We start from the raw sequence: 19,325 nt of genomic DNA, 5'->3' as shown, positions 1-19,325 counted from the left end.
CTTGTGGCCTCAATAACTTAAGAGGGATAGGCTTAGAATGCAGAAGAAGCAACAACAATCAATTTAATAATGTTCTTTAAACATGAAAGACAAAATTGATTGCAATAACATAAATGAGATAAGGGAAGAGAGAATGCAAACACAGTTTTATACTGGTTCGGCCACAACCCGTGCCTAAGTCCAGTACTCAAGCAACCCACTTGAGATTTCCACTATCTTTGTAAAATCCTTTACAAAGTTTGAACCACACAGGGACAACCTATCCCTTGTGTTCAGATGCTTTACAACAAGAGACTCACAGTCTCTTAGCCAATCTCATTGAATAAGAAGAATGGAAGAAGAATTCTCTCTTCAAGAGAAGAATATTACAATGAAGATCATGTAAGAATCCTTATAGATTTTGCAAGTGTTTGGTCAAGGATTTCTTGAGAGAACATTTTAAAATGAAGTTCTCTTGGAATCTCTCTCATTTTCTTTTGAGAGGATAAGACATTTTTGCCAAGCAAAATTCTCTCTCTTCAATTTCGTCCCAAGTCACACACACACACACACATATATATATATAGGCCTTTGATGGCCATTCAAAATCCAAATGATAAGATGTGATTGTTGGCGATATTCCTTGAAAATCCTCTCTGGTAATCGATTACAGAATTAGTGCAATCAATTACATAGTTGTTTTTCTTGAACAGTTGTGACCTTTCATTTAAAATTTGAATTCCCAACGTTCAGAGTCTCTGGTAATCGATTACATATGATGTGTAATTGATTACACACTTTCAAACCATTGGTAATCGATTACATGTATTGGTAATCGATTACATGTGCCTTGAATGACTTGAAACCTTTCATTGTGAGGCAAGGCTTGATCTTGAAGAAATCTTGAATCAAGGCTTTGTTTGTTGAAACAATCTTGTATTAATCTTGAAGCAAAATGAGCCTTGTTTGATTCTTCTTTTGACATCATCAAAATCATGTATACATACATTCACAGTTTTGTCAAAAACTCATGTGCTATTCAAAGTTTTGAAAAACTTTTTAATACTTATCTTGATTGAGTCTTCTCTTCATCCTTGAATCTTGAGTCTTGAATCTTGATCTTGATTCTTGAGATCTTGAACCTTGAATCTTGATTCTTGTCTCTAGACTTTCTTCTTGAGTCTTGAATTCTTCTTGATTCTTATCTTGAACTTCTTGAATTGTTCTTGATTGATCTTTGAGCTTTTTGTCATCACCTTTGTCATCATCTTTTGTTATCATCATTGTTATCATCAAAACACCTTTGAATCACCTTTGATTCACCATGAAGCTTTGCTTCTACAACTATTCAACTCTAACCATGACGTTCTCGTAAATGGGCCAGGTCATCATGTTACATGTTTGATGTACCATTCACACCCTCCCTTGCTTCGGCCAACAACTTAAGCACTTTGCCCAAACCCAGAGCATCACTGCTCTTTTCGACCTCACCCTAGTTTCAGCCCACCCTCACCTATCTTCATCCTCGTTACACCCCCACAAATTGCCTTTGTCCTCAGTCACTTCTCGAACATTTTTCGCGAACCCACCCACCTCCCTCCTTCGCGTACCATTCAACACCATATCCACCTCTTCCCAAACACCGCCCTTATCAATGTTAAACCTTATAGATACCCCCATTTCCAGAAAACAAAATTAGAGAAGCAGATCAACACCATGCTTAAGGTTGGACTGATTCAACCCAACCATATCCCATTTTCATCTTTGGTTCTCCTCGTCAAGAAGAAGGATGGAAGTTGGCGTTGTTGTTTAGATTACAGAGCTCTCAACGCTTTAATTGTGAAAGACCGCTTCCCTATGTCAGCCATTGATGAATTGTTAGATGATCTGGGGCAAGTTTCATGGTTTTCGAAACTTAACATGCGCCAAGGCTTTCACCAAATTCGAATGGCCGATGACGATGCTCGCAAGATATCCTTCCACACTTACCACGACCATTAGGAATTTAAGGTTATGCCTTTTGACCTCTATAATGCACCCTCTACCTTTCAGGCCACCATGAATGATACCCTCCGCCCTTTTCTCCAGAAGTTTATTGTCGTATTTTTGGATGATATCCTGGTTTACATTCCATTTTTTCCATCTCACGTCAAACACCTCGAAGCGGTTCTGTCCTCACTCTCCCAAGGTCAATTCCTTTTATGGAAATCCCAATGCGTCTTTGCAAAGAATCAATTGAACTACTTGGGTCACATAGTGTCGACGCAAGGGGTGTCCCAAACCCTGACAAAAATCCAAGCAATGTTGGATTGGCCAATTCTGGCAACTCCCACAGACCTACACTGATTTCTCATACTAACGTGGTTCTACCGCAAATTCATCCAAGGATACGCAACTGTCCCAGCACCGCTTACGGCCTTGCTCTGCAAAGATCAATTTTGTTGGTCTCTAGAGGCACAACATGCTTTCCAACACCTCAAACATCTCAGGACACAGGCCCCTATTCTTGCCACACTAGATTTCTTTGTTCCATTCACTCTAGAAACAGATGGATCAGGCATGGCTATGGGCAAAGTTCTTCTCTAGAATAACCAACCTGTTGCCTACTATAGCAACATTTTTTGCTCGCGTCTCCAATGGGCCTTCACCTATGTTTGTGAATTACACGCGATTATGGCAGCAGTCTGCAAATGGCACCATTATCTGTTGGGAAACACCTATATCATCCTCACAGACCACCGGAGGTTGAAGGACCTTGTTACCAGATTGGCAAGTGTACCAATTTTATCACAAGTAGTAAAGATTAAACAGAAGATCGAGTGTCGAGTCCACATGGACTTTGTTTGTACTTGCGTTGGTAAATACACAATTTGTAAGCAATAGAAGAAGTAGAAAAGGAAAGGAATTGTAAGTGTGAAATTTTGAGGGTAAAAGGCAAAAGAAAAAGATAACAAGAAAATTAAACAATAGCTTAAATGCAAAAGATGAGTTTAGAATATGATAATGTTAGGGCCTAGCATGCCTAACTACTCTTGATGCAGTATTAATGTTTTTCTCTATTAATTGTTTTCCCAATTTCCACCCACATCCACTAATATGCTCAACCCTGATCCCTCATGATGAAGAGCTAAATTTATGTATTCTCTCTCCCAAATCCCTTTGCAAAGATGGAATCATAAACAACATTAAGTATAAATATGTATGCAGAGGCACAACAAAGTCACTTTATCCCTAGCAATGCAATGTTGAGATGCGCTTTCCTAGTTCTTTACACATTACCATTTCCCAATGAATAACCCCTAAAAACAGATGCATGGATGGCCAAACCACACAATAACAATGAAAAGCATAAAAGAACAATAGAAATTGAAATTGCATTAATAGATAAGAAGAGCAATTACATTACAAGGGGCTTTGGCTGCTAGGCTCCAACTGAGGGGATTTAGCCTCTTATAGCCATGAGAGGCTTTACACTTCAAAGGCTAATGAAAAAAAAGGTTGGATGACTAGTAAAAAGAAAAGGGGGGATGGCCAAGAAAAAGGGTTTCCCCTAAGGGAGAGACTCAGGCTTTGGATTTCTGCACTAGAGAGCTCTCAGACTCGATGTATTTTTTCCTTCTGCTTCCTACTCCTTTTATAGGCCTGAGGTAGCTTACTTTTCATGTTGACTTCGCGCTAAGCGCGCACTGGCTTTTCCTCGTGGGCCTTCTCGCATTAAGCCTAACCTGCGTGCTGAGCAAGACAACGCGCTAAGCGAGAGTTATGTGTTGAGCGAGACTTCACGCTAAGTCTGGAATTGTCCGCTAAGCGAGAGTTGTGCGCTGAGCCTAGATTGTGTGCTGAGCGAGCTGTCCAATTCTTCTAACTTTTCTTCAATTCTTTTTCTTCCACATTTTTCATCAATTTCCCTGTAAAACACTTCAATTCTTCTTTTGACTTCTGTTAATCAAAAATTGCACAAATGTTAATCTGTTCGTTATTTCATGAAAAACAATAATAAAGTGAAGAAATTATTATCATTATTAACCAAAAATGACTATCAATTTAGCTCATATTTCACAGTTATCAACTCATGTCACAGGTTATACAAATGCCAAAACAACAAACGTACCTATCTAAATTATTGGGCTATGATTACACGATCAAATATAAAGCTGGTTCCACCAATATCGTTGCATATGCTTTATCCAGAATCCCGACGGTGGAGGAACTGTAACTTTTCTCTTTGTCTATACTGAACTTCATTTTCCTTGACAAGCTTCACCAAACACTCCTCCAAAACCCCCCAATACGTCGCCTTATCCCACCAAATCCAACAGCAGCCAGAAGGATCTCACTTTCCGGTGAGGCAAGATTTGGTTTCCCTATGAGACACCATTCACTTCAATCTTATTGGAAGAATTCCACACTTCCCCTCTACGTGGCCATATGGGAGTGGCCAAGACACTCCACTACCTACAACAAAACTTTGATTGGCCGCAGATACAGGCTGACGTCCGCCATTTTGTATCCTAATGCTCCACTTGCTAGCAGACAAAGTACGAGACGAAGAAACCTACCAGTTTACTCCAACCTCTACCAATACTATCACGAGTGTGGCAGGATTTGTCCCTTGATTTCATAACAGGCCTGCCACTATCCCACGGTTTTACGGCTATCTTGGTTGTGGTTGACTATTTTTCCAAGGGTGCCCATTTCGGTGCTCTCCCACACCATCACTCAGCTTACAAGGTTGCTCAGTTGTTTTTAGACATGGTGTGCAAACTCCACGGCTTCCCGTGTAGCCTCATTTCTGATAGGGACCCAATTCTCGCCTGTAATTTTTGGCGTGAACTCTTTCGTTTGAGCAGCACTAAGTTCCAAATAAACACTGCTTACCACCCTCAAACGAATGACCAAATTGAAATCGTCAATCACATTTGAATTTGAAGTTGGAGACACACAGAGGTCATGGAACAACACAACAATGGTGCACGTGCGATGATGGGAGTTGTGGTTATTGTTGATTTGGGATGGTTGTCATCCCCGACGGTTGTCTTGTGATTGATTTGTTTGTGTGTTGCCACTCATCAACATGTGCGTGTTATGATTTGTGTGTCTATGATTTGCTCTTGGCAAAGTGCAAAGGGACAAACTTGTTGTGTTGCCTCCACTCATCAACGAGGAAGAGAAAGACAACTAGGATGAAGGCGGAAGAGGATGGTGAATCAAATCTATTATGTTTTTCTTTAAAACGCACACATAGTGGCGGCTTTAACCACCACCATATTAAATTAATTATTTTTAAACTTAAAATATTGACGGACACTATGTTGTTAACTGAAAATTGTCCAAAGGTTAATTTAAATAATATAATATTATATATAAAGCAAGCATTCCCCTGGAAGTGAGCAAAGGGTAACAATCATTTCTTCCCTCAGCAACCAACACTGAATACATAAATATTAACATGAAGTTTGTATTATCCATGCTAATCTACAGAAAATGCGGGCACCACGTATATATCTCTTGATGCTGAAAATGCTCTCTCCATTTAATATGTTGTTGTCTTTCAAGTGTAACTAAGATCAAACTATATGGCATACACTATCTCCCCACTGCTATCTATATCAAGATCAGATTCAGCATCAGATTCAGATTCCAAGTCATAAATTTGTTCCTCCATAAACTGGTCAAAAGAATAGGTCCCAACTGCTGGTACGGTAGCTTCTGAAATTATCTGCATGATCGTATCGATGCTCTGCATGGGTTGGTCTGGCTCTTCAAATTGATTGCCCATTATCTTCTCGTCCATCAGGTCTGCCGGGAGATTCTTCAGAAACCATTCATGGTTCCAGATTTCAGACATGGTGATTCTCTGTCACATAAATATCCAAAGACATGAGATTCAAACAAATGATTTTGACTAGCAAGTGTAGAAGTGAAATTCCTATATTTTCTTGTCAGTAGACTCGGTTGGCCCCAGGGTAAAGCAAGTGAAGCTCAATCTTTAGGCCCAACAACGAAAAAAAGAAAGTATGTGGAGTTAAGGTTGAAGGGGACACAAAGAGATGGTGGGTTTGAATCTCTCCCACTAACAAAAACCAACAAATTAACAATTAACATTGGCTTTTCAAAAAACAACCAACAAAAGAATTATTAGTTCTAAGTTTCTATAAAGCCAAAAAGGTCTCATGTGTTGGCAAAAAGACTACACATGTTGACAAAAAATGTCCAATATAATATAGCTTTTTTTTAAAGTAATAATTATTTTCTTAAAATTTGTTTTGAGCCTCACTTACTGGGCATGTAGACTCAACCAAGTCAATAAACGCATTCAACATTTTGCCCTGATTTGTGAGATCACAGTTTGTTTGATAGCCTACAATATATTCCTATATTATGATAGACCTACATCCACGCAGGACCAATATAAAATGTAAATTGAATAAAACTTCCTTGGAGAAGGAAAATGCCGGACAATTATGTCAAAAGCATTCAAATGCTAAAAATCCACTTAATATGACATAAGTGATACTGTTTGATCTCACAAATATTTGTGATTTGTGACAAACTTCTTTTAACACAATCAAGTGGTAGTATATAAAAATTAAAAATGAATCTAAAGAACAAAATTACTCAAGGATTGTGTTTTGTCAAATTTATAGAATGCAGTAGGAGGCCAGTTATTTGAAATAGAAACTACCTCTGCCGGGTCAAAAACAAAGATCCTTGAAATAAGGTGGCGACACTCTGGAGATATTTGAACACCGTCCGGAATGGAATACTGGACACTAAGAACTCTCTGCAAAGAAGCAAGCAGCAACTTATACTCAAGCAATCAGACACTGCTAATGAAGAAAATGAGCACATATCTTAATATCTGATGTACCTGAATTGTCTTCCGAAAGTCCTTTGGTTCATTAGGATCCTCAAAAGGATATGCTCCCACTAGCATCACATATAAGGTTACTCCACATGACCAGACATCTGCAAGCTAATATTAAATGCAAGAAAACATAACAGAAGAAACCCATTAGACCCTTATGAAAAAATATAGAAAAATAAATTGTAGACATGTTAAAAAAGTTATAATTAATCTAGTTATTGTGATATATAAAAAAATTTAAAATTGATTTTTTGGGTTTTGCAAAATGCATGGAGATGACATGTATTTTTAGTGTACGAGATGTGTCCAACATGGATACATGCACATAGCTATAATTTTGAACTGTCTGTGTTTCCTTGCTAAGAAAAGATTCTCAGCTAGTTCGAGAAAGACCAAAATTAGGTTTGGAGATGACAACCAAAAAAATAAAATGACCTTTGTTTGGAGTGCAGACCAAATTAATGACCATTGGACTGGGTGAAAAAACTAGACAATATTATTGCTTTAGATCCTCATATCACAAAAAGTCAACGAATTTGCCAGCTCAAAAATGATGACAAGTTAACTACAAAATTGTTCATTTAATTGTGACAGTAATAATTAATTAATCTACAGAAAAAGAACAATACCATGAAACTAAACAGTAAACACTCTACCTTGCCATCATACTCTTGTTTCAGCAATACTTCTGGAGCAATATATGCAGGAGTTCCCACAGTTGACTTTGGTTGTGAATGAAGCACTGAAGACTGGGCAAATCACACCATCAATCAGATTTGGGGAAAAAAAAACTCAAAACAAAAACAACAGGAAACAATGATCATCTATAGTTGTAAATCCACTATTGTATTGAAAAATGGAAATGTTCAAGTAAAAGGAAATTGAATCAGTGAAATAAAAGGTTGACAGCAATTCAAGGAACTCAACACGAATTTTAATTCCAAAGTACTCTAGAACACAAGGCAGAGATACAATACAAGTTAGCTTAACAACTAACAATACCAAAAAGCTGGAATGGCCAGCTTATCAATTTTCTCAAGAACATCAGGAAACACTGTAGCATTTTCTTTATTTATGCATTTATATGGGAAACATAGACAAAAGCAGAAGCAGGCTTAAATTTAGGAACAGAAAAGGAAAATATCACTATGTCAGAGTTCATCAGAAATTCAAATTTGCCTCCTATCAAATGGATTACCTCATCAATGGCTTGATAATTGATGGAGCTTTAGTCTTTTTTTTTTATCAAAGCTATATATGACAAGCTTAAAGGCTCATAATTTTGACAATCCAAACTCTAGCACATGGGAATCCACAATGAAGAACAAGCTTACTAAAGATTTTAGATTATAAAAATTCACCATCAACAGTCATGTAGAAATGTCTCTCTTCCAATATCCCAAATTACTGAAACAATCTTTTAGTAACATAAGGAACTACTCAATTCCATCATCAGTCTAAATCTGAAGAACAGAAATGACTGAAGAAAAATGAAACGCACACAAAGAAAGCAGAAAGTAATTGGAGTTAAGTATTACTCAACCTAAACAAGTCCCAGTAAAATAATATGGAAGCATGAAACTCACAACATGAAGATCAAGTGAGAAAAATAAAACCTTACCTTGGAGTACCCAAAATCGCATATCTTTAAACGAGGTGCCGGGCTTCCATCCAGCAAAGTGTTTTCAAGCTTCAAGTCCCGATGACATACTTGCTTTATGAAGAGACATATTATAAACAAGACTGATACATCAGACATAATGTTTAATACTAATACATTACATATATTACAGCATTTCAGTGCAGTGTGAAGTGTAAAACACAATTTAGATTGGATAGAACAGAAAAGGGGAAAATGTTCAATTACCATAGCATGGCAATAGCTGACCCCAGATATGAGTTGCTGAAAGAAGAATCGAGCCTGAATCATAACAACGGGTTACAAACTAGCGTAGAATAAGTACAAACTTATAGCATTCAGGTGTAGAATAAGTAAACAAATTAAATAAGAACCTCATCCTCGGTAAAACGCCCAGCATTGCAGATTTTCTCAAAGAGCTCTCCCCCAGATGCATATTCCATTACAATAGCAAGATGAGTAGGTGTTAAAATTACCTGCGTGTAATTATATAGAACATCACAAATAAATGTGATTGCCCCTCCTCTATACAGACACATTCGTAGAATATAATATAAAATTATAAAAATATCAAGGTTTTAAGCAATGGTGGTGGTCGTGATCCTGGTTGTGGTTTCATCGTAGTGCAGGAAATTGCAAACATATGCGGTCACAATTGCCGTCGCAAGACACTCCAAAAACATTAAAGCTGCGGCCAAAAACGCACGCACAGAAAATTGTGATAAATGAAGCCGAAGCGGCAACAATTGCAATCAAGGACACTCCAAAAACCTTAACAATTGCGGTCGTGGACACTCTAAAAACTTAACAATTGCGGTCGTGAACACTCCAAATACCTTGATCATGCGCCAAAAACTCTGTCGCAAACCGTATATTAAATAAATATTTGAAAAACATAACCAACCTCTTTAAATCTAACAATGTTAGGATGCCTCAGAGACCTGTGATTAATGATTTCCCTCTTTACATTTTCATCAATCTGCGACACACAACAACACCATACACAAAAAAAAAAAAAAACAGTAAGCAACTTCATCAGAGTAAGAAACTAACAGCAAACCAATGCCGTAAAAAATTGCAAAAAAAAAAAAAAAAAACACAAAGAAGTAGCAACAAGTACCGAAACAAAAATGGAAACACGGAACATACAAAAATAGCATCAGACGTCAGCGAACAAAAATAGCAACACAAAGAAGTAGCAACAACCAAGGAAACAAAAACAATTAAAGCAACTCAATCATATGTGATGTGAACGAGCAATTTAGTTAAAAAAAAACGTGAAAACAATAAATTTACCAAAACAAGGAGCAACAGCACCAACCAAGATAAAAAAAAAAAAACAGAAAAAAAAAGTTTGTTTGGGTCATTGGTTTGTTGAGACAAAAACAACCTTATCACCCCTTTCGATGTACTTGACGGCGACCAGTTCCTTGGTTTGTTTATCCTGCATCAGCCTCGCCACGCCGAAATTTCCGGACCCGATGTCGCGTACCAGATCGTAACGGTCGCTGTCGTGCATGATCGGCATGTCCATGCCCGGTCCAACCGTCAACGCCGCCCGATCCATTGAAATAAACCGAACCGGAAACAAAACAACAACGGCAATAACTGATTTTCTTTTCTTTTTTTGGTTTGTTCTCGAACGGCGTTTACATAAGAGAACAGAAAACGGCGTCGTTTGGGGGCGACGGTATAAGAAGTGAAGAGGAAGAGACGGGAAGACTCTCTGAGAAATGAAAAATGGCGTGTATTGGTTTGGGAAAGAGAACAGATAAAAATAATATAGTGGATTGGGTTGGAACGGAAGCAACCAACTGCAAGCAAGAAAAATTGGTGGAACCAACAACGAGACAGGAAAACGGTGCCGTTTCGCCTCTCTCTGTCTTTCTGTCCGAGATGACGCACCTTGTGCTAGTTGCCACGTAAGCAATCTTGTCGTCTTTCTCTTTTTTTTTTTTTCATTCTCCCTCACTCTCTCACCCACCATTACTCATTATTTTACTCTTTTTTTCTTAGATATTTTCATCACCACACAAATATCTTCTCTTCCACCAGATAGCCAGTGTTTGAGTTTCCTTTTTTTTTCAATAAATAAAAGTGTCACTATTGATACGCATTTTTAATTTCTAACAGGAGAAAAATTAAATTCAGTTCATTGAGTATTGTTTGAATTGTTGTTTAATGAGTTTTATATCAGAATTTAAATAATTCTTTAATGTATAATTTTTATTAGGTAGGTTTTCAAGTTAAAATTTTAATTTTGAATAAGTTGTTGATCGGAATAATATTAAATTCGGTCTCTCTAAAACAAATTCTTAATATGATTCAAAAGAGAGAATTTTTTCAAAAATGATTAATCAATTTTTTTAACAAAGATTAATTATCGTAAAATCGATAGATACTCCGTAATAAGGTAAAAAAAATTATATATAAGTATAGTCTTTTCTAATAAGTACTAAATAATAAGGTGCTAATGATATGTTTAGATTTCAGACCAAAAAAATCACATAAAAAATTATTACAGATATAATTTGATTTCAGTTTTTTGAGTTTTGTTTGAGTTGTTCAGAAATCAGAATTATAGTTTTACATTCACAATTTATATGTTTTTTAGTGCAAATTGTTATTATACAAATTATAAGCTGAAATTCTAATTCTAATTGAAAAATAACAAAAAAAAATATTTATAACTTGTATCTAAGTTTTATCATTTCTAATACTAACTGATAGGATGTTAACAGTATGATGAGATTCCTGATAGAAATTTGCCTAACAAATTATTGTATAGGCCTAAACTGTAAATAGTTTTTTCCCATCATTGTTATTCAATTATCCCGTGAATGTCAAGAGATCTAGTTACTTATCAAACAAGATTCTAGTAGCATTACCTACTAAAAACTTTAATAGTTTAAAAGACTTAAAAGAAATCGAACCTTCATTCATGAAAAGAGGAAAGTTAATTTCAAATCCTTTCGAGTTTATCCAAATTAAGGTAATAAATGCTACTTAGTGGAACTATAGTTAATTATTGGGACCAGTCTAGTTATTTTTATGTGATTTTTTTTTAAAATGTGTGAATAGAAAATTAAGTTCTAATGATGAAAGTTACATTCGAAAGATTTATTTGCAAGTAATTAGCTTCTTTTTTATTTATTTGTAATTAGTTGTGTTGATTAGATTAGATAGGGTTGGGTGTGTGTTACTATCATACTACAAGCACAGCCATAGCCACTTGAGGCGTTTGGCCTCTAATAACACTTAAAAGAAAAAAGAAGGGGAAAAAAAAAGGCTTTTGGCTTCTATGGGTAATAAAGTGAGAGAGGATGGTCCCCGGCACTTGAAGTAGAGAATTGGGATTGGATTGAAAATGGATTTTGATGGTAATTGGTCAACGTGAAAACTGCTCGGGAATGATTCACTGTGATGCGGATTAGGTGCGTGTGAATCAGACACTCTGTGTTAGTTAATCATGATTTAAGGAAAGGATATATAAGAATGGTTTTGGTTTAACTTAGAAGGAAACAGGGAGAGAATGTGATTTGAATCTTTCTCATTAATAAAAAAAATTAAAAAATATTTTTTTCTCATAAATATAAAAATATTTGAAATTTATTTTTATAAAAAAAATTGTATATTTTTTATCTTCATATAATTAAAATGTATCCTTTTTATCCAAATATAAGTTTGAATAATTTTGAACTAGGATGACGAGTTTTATATTGATTATACATGTAATAGATTTAAATGTGATGTTTTCATCTTTTTACTCTCAATAAAAAAGTAACATATTTTAAACCTAACAAACTAACATTTAATATTTAACAATAAAAAAATCATGATTCAGCAAGTGAAGGAAAAGAAATCTGAAACAGATGATGTGGTCAATTGGAAGTGAGAATGTCTTTAATGTGCGGCAAGGAAAGTCGTTTTCGGTCCATAAACAATAAAGGCTAGAAATGCAAAGCAAGAAAAGTTTGCAACCTTGAACGGGTAATAATACTGCTACACTCGTTCTAATTCCACCCTAAAAAGGAAATAAATGAGCATGGGACAAAGCTTTTGACGGGTAATGAGAGACATGGATCGGGAGATAAGTATCTTTGTGCACATTTTCATATCTTGGATCGGTGGAGATTTCAATATTCAAGTCATGGAGGTAGCATACGGAATTACACTTATAAAACATCACATTATTGGGCTCTTTGCCCCTACCAATACCAAAAATAAGAGAACATCACATTTTCTTCCTTCATAACATTGTCGACTGAGACTAGCATGGAAAAGTTGGCAATATCACATGTACTCACCGTACGAAAGTTGATTACGTTCTCTGGTGACCATCCATCCGATTTAACAACAAAAAAATGAAGGACTGCGATGTCAATTCTTGGTCCGGTTATGAAAGCCTCATTTTGGAAATCCCTTTCGTCCCAACTTCTTCGTCCACTGTATCAAATGCCACAATTTTCTTAAATTGTGTTTGAAGTTATGCTAGCAGTCAAGTGTTGGACAAGCATAATCCATTGCCATCGTGTTGTCTGTGGTTGTTTGACGAGAACTTTCAATTAGGCTTTTGTTGTTTTGTGATGTAGTCTGTCAAAAAAAATTAAGGGAATTTGAGGTTGTGATAAACTTTAAACACGTATTTAACCTTGTCCATTAATGTGATATTATGTACACAAGTACATTCCTAATTTGGTATGAATGTACGATTGAATTAAAAAATATTTTAATTGCTATAAAATGTACGTGTGATAAACTAATAGTTTTTTTATTTTATTGTATGTGATTTAAAACCATATTTTAATTGTTATTTAAATTATAAATAAATAAAATCAAAGAAGTTTGTAGAAGAATATTTGTTAATAGTTTCCATAAATAATTAAATTATAAAGTCAAATTAATCAATTAAATAAAATCAAATGATTTAATTTATTTTACAGAAAATTGAATGATTTAATTGATTGACACAGAATATAAAGTTATATAGTTTGTTTGGTAAGATATTTTAATTAATTTTTATCTTTTTTTATTAGTTAAAAAATTTATTTGACTATTTGATAAATTAATTTTTTTAGTACCTTCTAATGTTTTTAATGTTTTTTCATCCTCGTATATTAAGTTTTAGAGGTTTTATTTTTATTCTTTATATTTTCAAAACTTTCATTTTAGTACATTAAGTTTTAAAACTTTTATTTTATTCTTTTATGTTTTTTAAAGTTTAATTTTGGTTTTTACTTTCATTTTCAATTAAAAAAATCAGTGCTTTGTCAATGTTTTAAATTTTGAAATATTTAATTATTTTATTCTCCATTATTTTAAATTAATTATTTTAATTATATTAGTGTTCCGTCAAAATTAATTAGAAATTGTATAAAAACATTACATAAATATGTTTATTTGTGTAATTTTTCATTTTCAGCTAATTCAACGGATAATGTTATCAAATATTTACGATTCAATAAGATAATTTTTTTAATTTTTAGTTATCTTTTCAGCTACTTTTGTCAAGCATAACCTATATATTAATATTATGATATTATAAATTATAATATACTAATGATTTAAATTTTGTGTATATATTAAATTAACTTGGTCCTTTCCTTAGATTTTTACATATTTATGACTAACATGACAAACACTCATATAAAATGATTTCTTTCACACTTAGCCATATGTCACACACTTAGCCATATGTCACACCAAGTTGACCAAATTAGATTGATAAATTAATGAAAATATCAACTTTATCTAATAGAGACATAATTTAAGATAAAAAAGTACAAATGTTAATCTTAGGGAACTAAATTGAAACTAAAATAATAAGATGAAAGACCAAAATTATATTTTTATAATTAGGTATTAGGATAAAGATAATGAATTATAGGGATATTCATGAGTTGAGTTTGGATTAGGTTTGACTATGACTCAATCCAATCAAATTTGAACGAGTTGAATTGGGTCTATTTAAAAAAAATGATAAAATCCAACACAAATCAACTCGTTCACAAAAAGGTTAGTGTGGATTGAGTTAACGAATGAAAGCATTTTACTGTTTATTATATTTTAAAATTCAATATTTTTTATAAATTAAAATTTTATTAAAATGTACATGAATTCATCATTAAATTAGTATTGTGCAATAAGATAGGGGTATACATCCTCTATCAAAATTTGTCACAATAATATAAAAAAAGATAAAACAAAAATATAAAATTTCATGGCCTGATCTTTGTTACCTAGAATGTGAGTGTCCCACCTTCAGTTACATTCATCTTGAAGCTTTCAATCTTTCATCTAATCATCATATCCTTACTTACTCAGAATGACAATTTGTGTGAATGAATTAACATGTGTAAATGTAATGTGTTATTCTTACTAGCCAATGTTATATGACTAAAGTTTAATAATAATAATATTTATTTTTTAATTTAATAATAATAATAATAATAATAATAATAATTTAATATCAACTCCCTAAATGAATTTTAATGATTTCAATATTGAGTATTTGAATTTGTGCATTCATTTATTGGTTATTATGAATTATTTTATTATATTTATGAATTTTATTTTTCAATAAAAATATCAAATGTAGAAAATAAATAAAAAAAATGTAGTTTTCACTTTTTTTTTAATTTTGAAAATATTTAAAATATTTTTTGTATATTGTTAGACCAACTTGGCCGTTTCTTTAGTTGTTTGCACTGACAATATTATTCCTGACTAACTTGACATGCACTAATATAAAATGATATATTTCACATTTAGACATATGTCACACCAAATTGACCGAATTAGAGTGTAAACCAATGAAAGCAACAATTTTATCTAATAGAGACACTTTTATTTAAGAGATAAAACATAAAAATTTTAACGTGAGAAAACTAAATTGAATAATATAATATGAGGGACCAAAATTATATTTTATCGACAGTAGAGCAATGAATTGTATGATTTCAATGTAGGGTATTTGGATTAGTAAACTCATTTATTGGTTTCATGAATTTATTTATTATATTGATTTCTAATTTTGAAAATATTTTAATTATTTTTATAATAAAAATAAAATAAATTATTTGTATTAATCAAACATGTTCTTATTTTTTCTAATATGTTTTTGTAAAGAAAATAAAAGAGAGAAAATACAAACTGTTACCTGCAATAAAGTTTTTTCATGTTATAAAACAAGAAATTAGGATTAATGAAATTTAGTATGATAAAAAAATTAAATAATAAATTATTTATTTACTCTTTTACTTATCATTATTTTAGAAATATATAAAAGTCATCAAACATGAATATATTATGATTATCATATTTTCTTTCACTTAACCAACATGACCACTATAAGATAAAATAACATGTACATTTGTTTAATATTTCGAAATTAATAAAATTTACAAATTATGATTTTTCAATTTAGTCGTTGGTAGGAACTAATTTAATATTTTCCAAAAAAAAGGAACTAATTTAACAAGACAATTTGTTTGGCTACTGGGTCACAAATGGGGAACGTAGCAAAACGGGTCGAAGTGGAAGAAGGGCAAATTTCCTGTATGGGGTTACTTTTAGAAACATTTTCATGAAATGGGTCTGTTTCTAAAGTAATTTCTGCATGGTGCTCTTTTTTACGTAGAACACATGCAAATCGCAGCTCGTATTGGCGCTTCCCATGGCGACGTGACACCTGGCACTAGTGTCGCCAGTGCTGTTGGCGCCTTGCAGGAGCTTGGACTCGCCAGTTTGACTAGCGAGTTGAGGGTGGGGGACTTCAAGGGTGCAGGCCAACAGAGGTCATTTCCCAGGAGGCTTGCAGTCTGCAACGCGCAGAGGAGGTGCAGCAGGGTGTCGCCCGGCTGAATGGCGATTTGTTTGGGCCAAATTGCCAGCCCCAACAACGACTTCATTGCAAAATGGTGCTTAAATCCCCCCCCCCTCCCCCGTAGAGCATTCACGCGAATGCAGAAAAGAAGAAGAAGCTTGCTGTGTTTATTGTGTTCCATGCAGGAGAAAGAAGAAGGGCTGTGAAAAGTTTGCTTCATTTGTAATTTTTTCAAGTAAGTTTGTTTAATTAATTTTTTATTTTATTTATATTCTGATGATAATTAGTAATATATGTTATTAGTTTTTTATCTTAAGTTAGTTTTAGTTAGAAATAATAAATTAAATTTAATTTGATAATTATAGTTTTATAGATTACATTTATTTTTAGATTTAGTTTTAAATAATATTAGGTTTAGTTTTAGTATGCTATTATTTGTGTTATAAGAAACATTAGATTTAGTTGATTTGTTAATATGATTAGTTTCATTTTTTAATATTATTAGTTTGAGTTCTTAATTTTATATAGTAGATTAGAATTATTTTAAATTTTTTATATGGTAGATTAGGAATAGTTTTAGTTTTAGGAAATGTAAGTTATTAATTTTATATGATAGATTAGAAATACTTTAAATTTTTATATGGTAAGTTAGGTTTATTTAAAAAAATTTATATAGTAGATTAAGAATAGTTTGGCGTTTCATAACTTATTAATTTTAGATTAGGTTTAGTTTAAATTTTGTATATGCTACATTATATTTAGTTTAAATATTTGATATGATAAATTTGGAATAGTTTAAATTTTTTTATGGTAGATTAGATTTAGCTAAATTTTTTTATATAATACATTAAAAATAGTTTTAGGTTCCATAAGTTATTAATTTTAGATTAGAATTGGTTTAAATTTTTTTATATGGTACATTACATTTAGTTTAAATATTTAATATGATAAATTAGAAATATTTTTAATTTTTATATGGTAGATTAGGTTTAATTAAAAAAATTTATATAGTAGATTAAAAATAGTTTTAGGTTCCGTAACTTATTAATTTTGGATTAAGTTTAGTTTAAATTTTTTATATGATATGTTACATTTAGTTTAAATATTTTATATGAAAAATTAGGAATAGTTATACATACTATAAATTAAAAATTTTAAATTAGATAACAATTAAATTTTTTATATTACGTAAGTTGTAGTTATTATGAGTTTCATATAATATGTTAAAATTAGAATAGTTTAACGTATTTGAAATAATTAATTTTGTATGCTAAATTATTTTAGTGGTAAGTATTTTAAGTTATTAATTTTGTATATATATATATATATATATATTGTTTTAATTTTTAGCCGCAAATATAAAAATTGTTATATATTAAAATTTATATTTGTATGTAATTTAATTTATTTGTAGAATATATATGAAATTTTGTTATTGGAATATTTGAAATTTGAAATATGAAAAATATTATTTGTTATTTATTTGAAATTTGGAGAGTATGTGTAAATTTTATTATTCATTTTATTGTATTATATTTTATTGTGCAGGATCAATGGCATCTTCGTCGTCATGCGCATCAAGTATACAAACGAGGTCTGGTCCAATTGAGGGTGACGTTTTGTGGATGCAACCCAAACATGTTTCAGAACATGTTTGGAATGGGGAACCAAACAGAAAACTACACATAAGACGAGCAGTGCCGATGTATCAAGGTGAAGAACAAATACCAGAGGAAATTGTTCCTCTGCTTCGGCAATGTGAGTTTTATTGGATAATTAAGATGGGATATCTAAAGATAAATGCGGCCTTAATTAGTGCCTTCATTGAAAGATGGAGGCCCGAAACCCACACGTTTCACCTGAGATGCGGAGAGTCTACCATTACTCTCCAAGATGTGTCAATTTTATTAGGTCTTCGTACTGACGGGGCACCACTAATTGGTTCAACAAATCTTGATTGGGCCGACTTATGTGAAGAATTATTAGGAGTCAGACCACAGGAAGGCGAACTTGAAGGCAGTGTCGTCAAATTAAGTTGGCTGGCTCACCATTTTTCTCACATAAATATTGATGAGGGTAACGTTGAACAATTACAAAGGTTTACCCATGCGTGGATCCTTCGATTCATAGGAGGTGTCCTCTTTGTTAACAAAAGTAGTAGCAGAGTTTCTTTAAGGTACCTACAATTTTTACGTGACTTTGAACAGTGCAGCACGTATGCGTGGGGACCTGCTGTGCTTGCGTATTTATATAGAGAGAATGTGCAGCGCCACCGATTACAAAGTTAAATCAATCGGAGGTATGTGCATCTTAATCCAAATGTGGGCATGGGAACGATGCACGACTTAGCTCCAAAGAGGACGCCTCCCGTCATAGAAAATAAACCACTCGGACACAGGTTTGTTGTTTAAAAATTAGATTTGAATAAAAATATTTAATGATGGAACGTGTTGACAATGATGATTTCATTTTTATTGTAGGTGGTTGCGACGTGGAAATCAGCATATTGGCAATGATGATCTTAGACTTTTCCGTCGCAAATTGGATTGATGAAACGACATGAGGTAAGAAATCGTAATGTAATGGTTAAATGAATTTTAATATGTTATGTTTGACTGGAAATTGACAAGTGTGTTGTTATATGCAGTTTGTCTAGGAGCCATACACAGCAACTGTGATGGCAGCGTTGCCTCAATTTGTTGGTTGGAGTGTAGCTGGTTTGCGGTGGTGCCACTATTTGTTTCCATGTTGTTGAGTGGCACCAACCCGATAGAGTTTTACGACAATTTGGATTGCAACAACCTATTCCGGGTTCCTTCGCAACCGCAGAATCTCCATGGCATAACGCTCAAAGGCAAACAAGATGAGAATTGGTTCCACCTGTTGGCCCAATCATTAGTCAGTGGAACAATCAGTTGAGTTTAGGGTCGACGTTTATCCTCGACAGGAGGGCCTACTGGGTTTTAACTCGGACTACATGGTGTGGTATAGGCGTAAAACAAAGATGTTTGTCG

The 19,325-nt window shown here is 33.3% G+C and overlaps 1 protein-coding gene across 1 annotated transcript; it reads right to left on the bottom strand.

Moving 5' to 3' along the window:
- Nucleotides 1-5,316: 5,316 nt before the first annotated feature.
- On the bottom strand, nt 5,317-10,362 carry LOC100806949 (serine/threonine-protein kinase SRK2I). The gene is made up of 9 exons (XM_003550029.4): nt 9,877-10,362; nt 9,391-9,465; nt 8,861-8,962; nt 8,715-8,768; nt 8,469-8,561; nt 7,504-7,596; nt 6,851-6,955; nt 6,665-6,763; nt 5,317-5,836 (listed from the first exon to the last, which is right to left on the bottom strand). The coding sequence occupies exons 1-9, from the start codon at nt 10,051-10,053 to the stop codon at nt 5,552-5,554; spliced, it is 1,083 nt and encodes a 360-aa protein (XP_003550077.3). The 5' UTR covers nt 10,054-10,362; the 3' UTR covers nt 5,317-5,551.
- Between the last annotated feature and the right edge of the window lie 8,963 nt (nt 10,363-19,325).

This window comes from Glycine max, chromosome 17 (genome assembly GCF_000004515.6).
Source record: "Glycine max cultivar Williams 82 chromosome 17, Glycine_max_v4.0, whole genome shotgun sequence".
Taxonomy (NCBI): Eukaryota; Viridiplantae; Streptophyta; class Magnoliopsida; order Fabales; family Fabaceae; genus Glycine; species Glycine max.
This window is presented reverse-complemented; position numbering and strand designations above follow the sequence as displayed.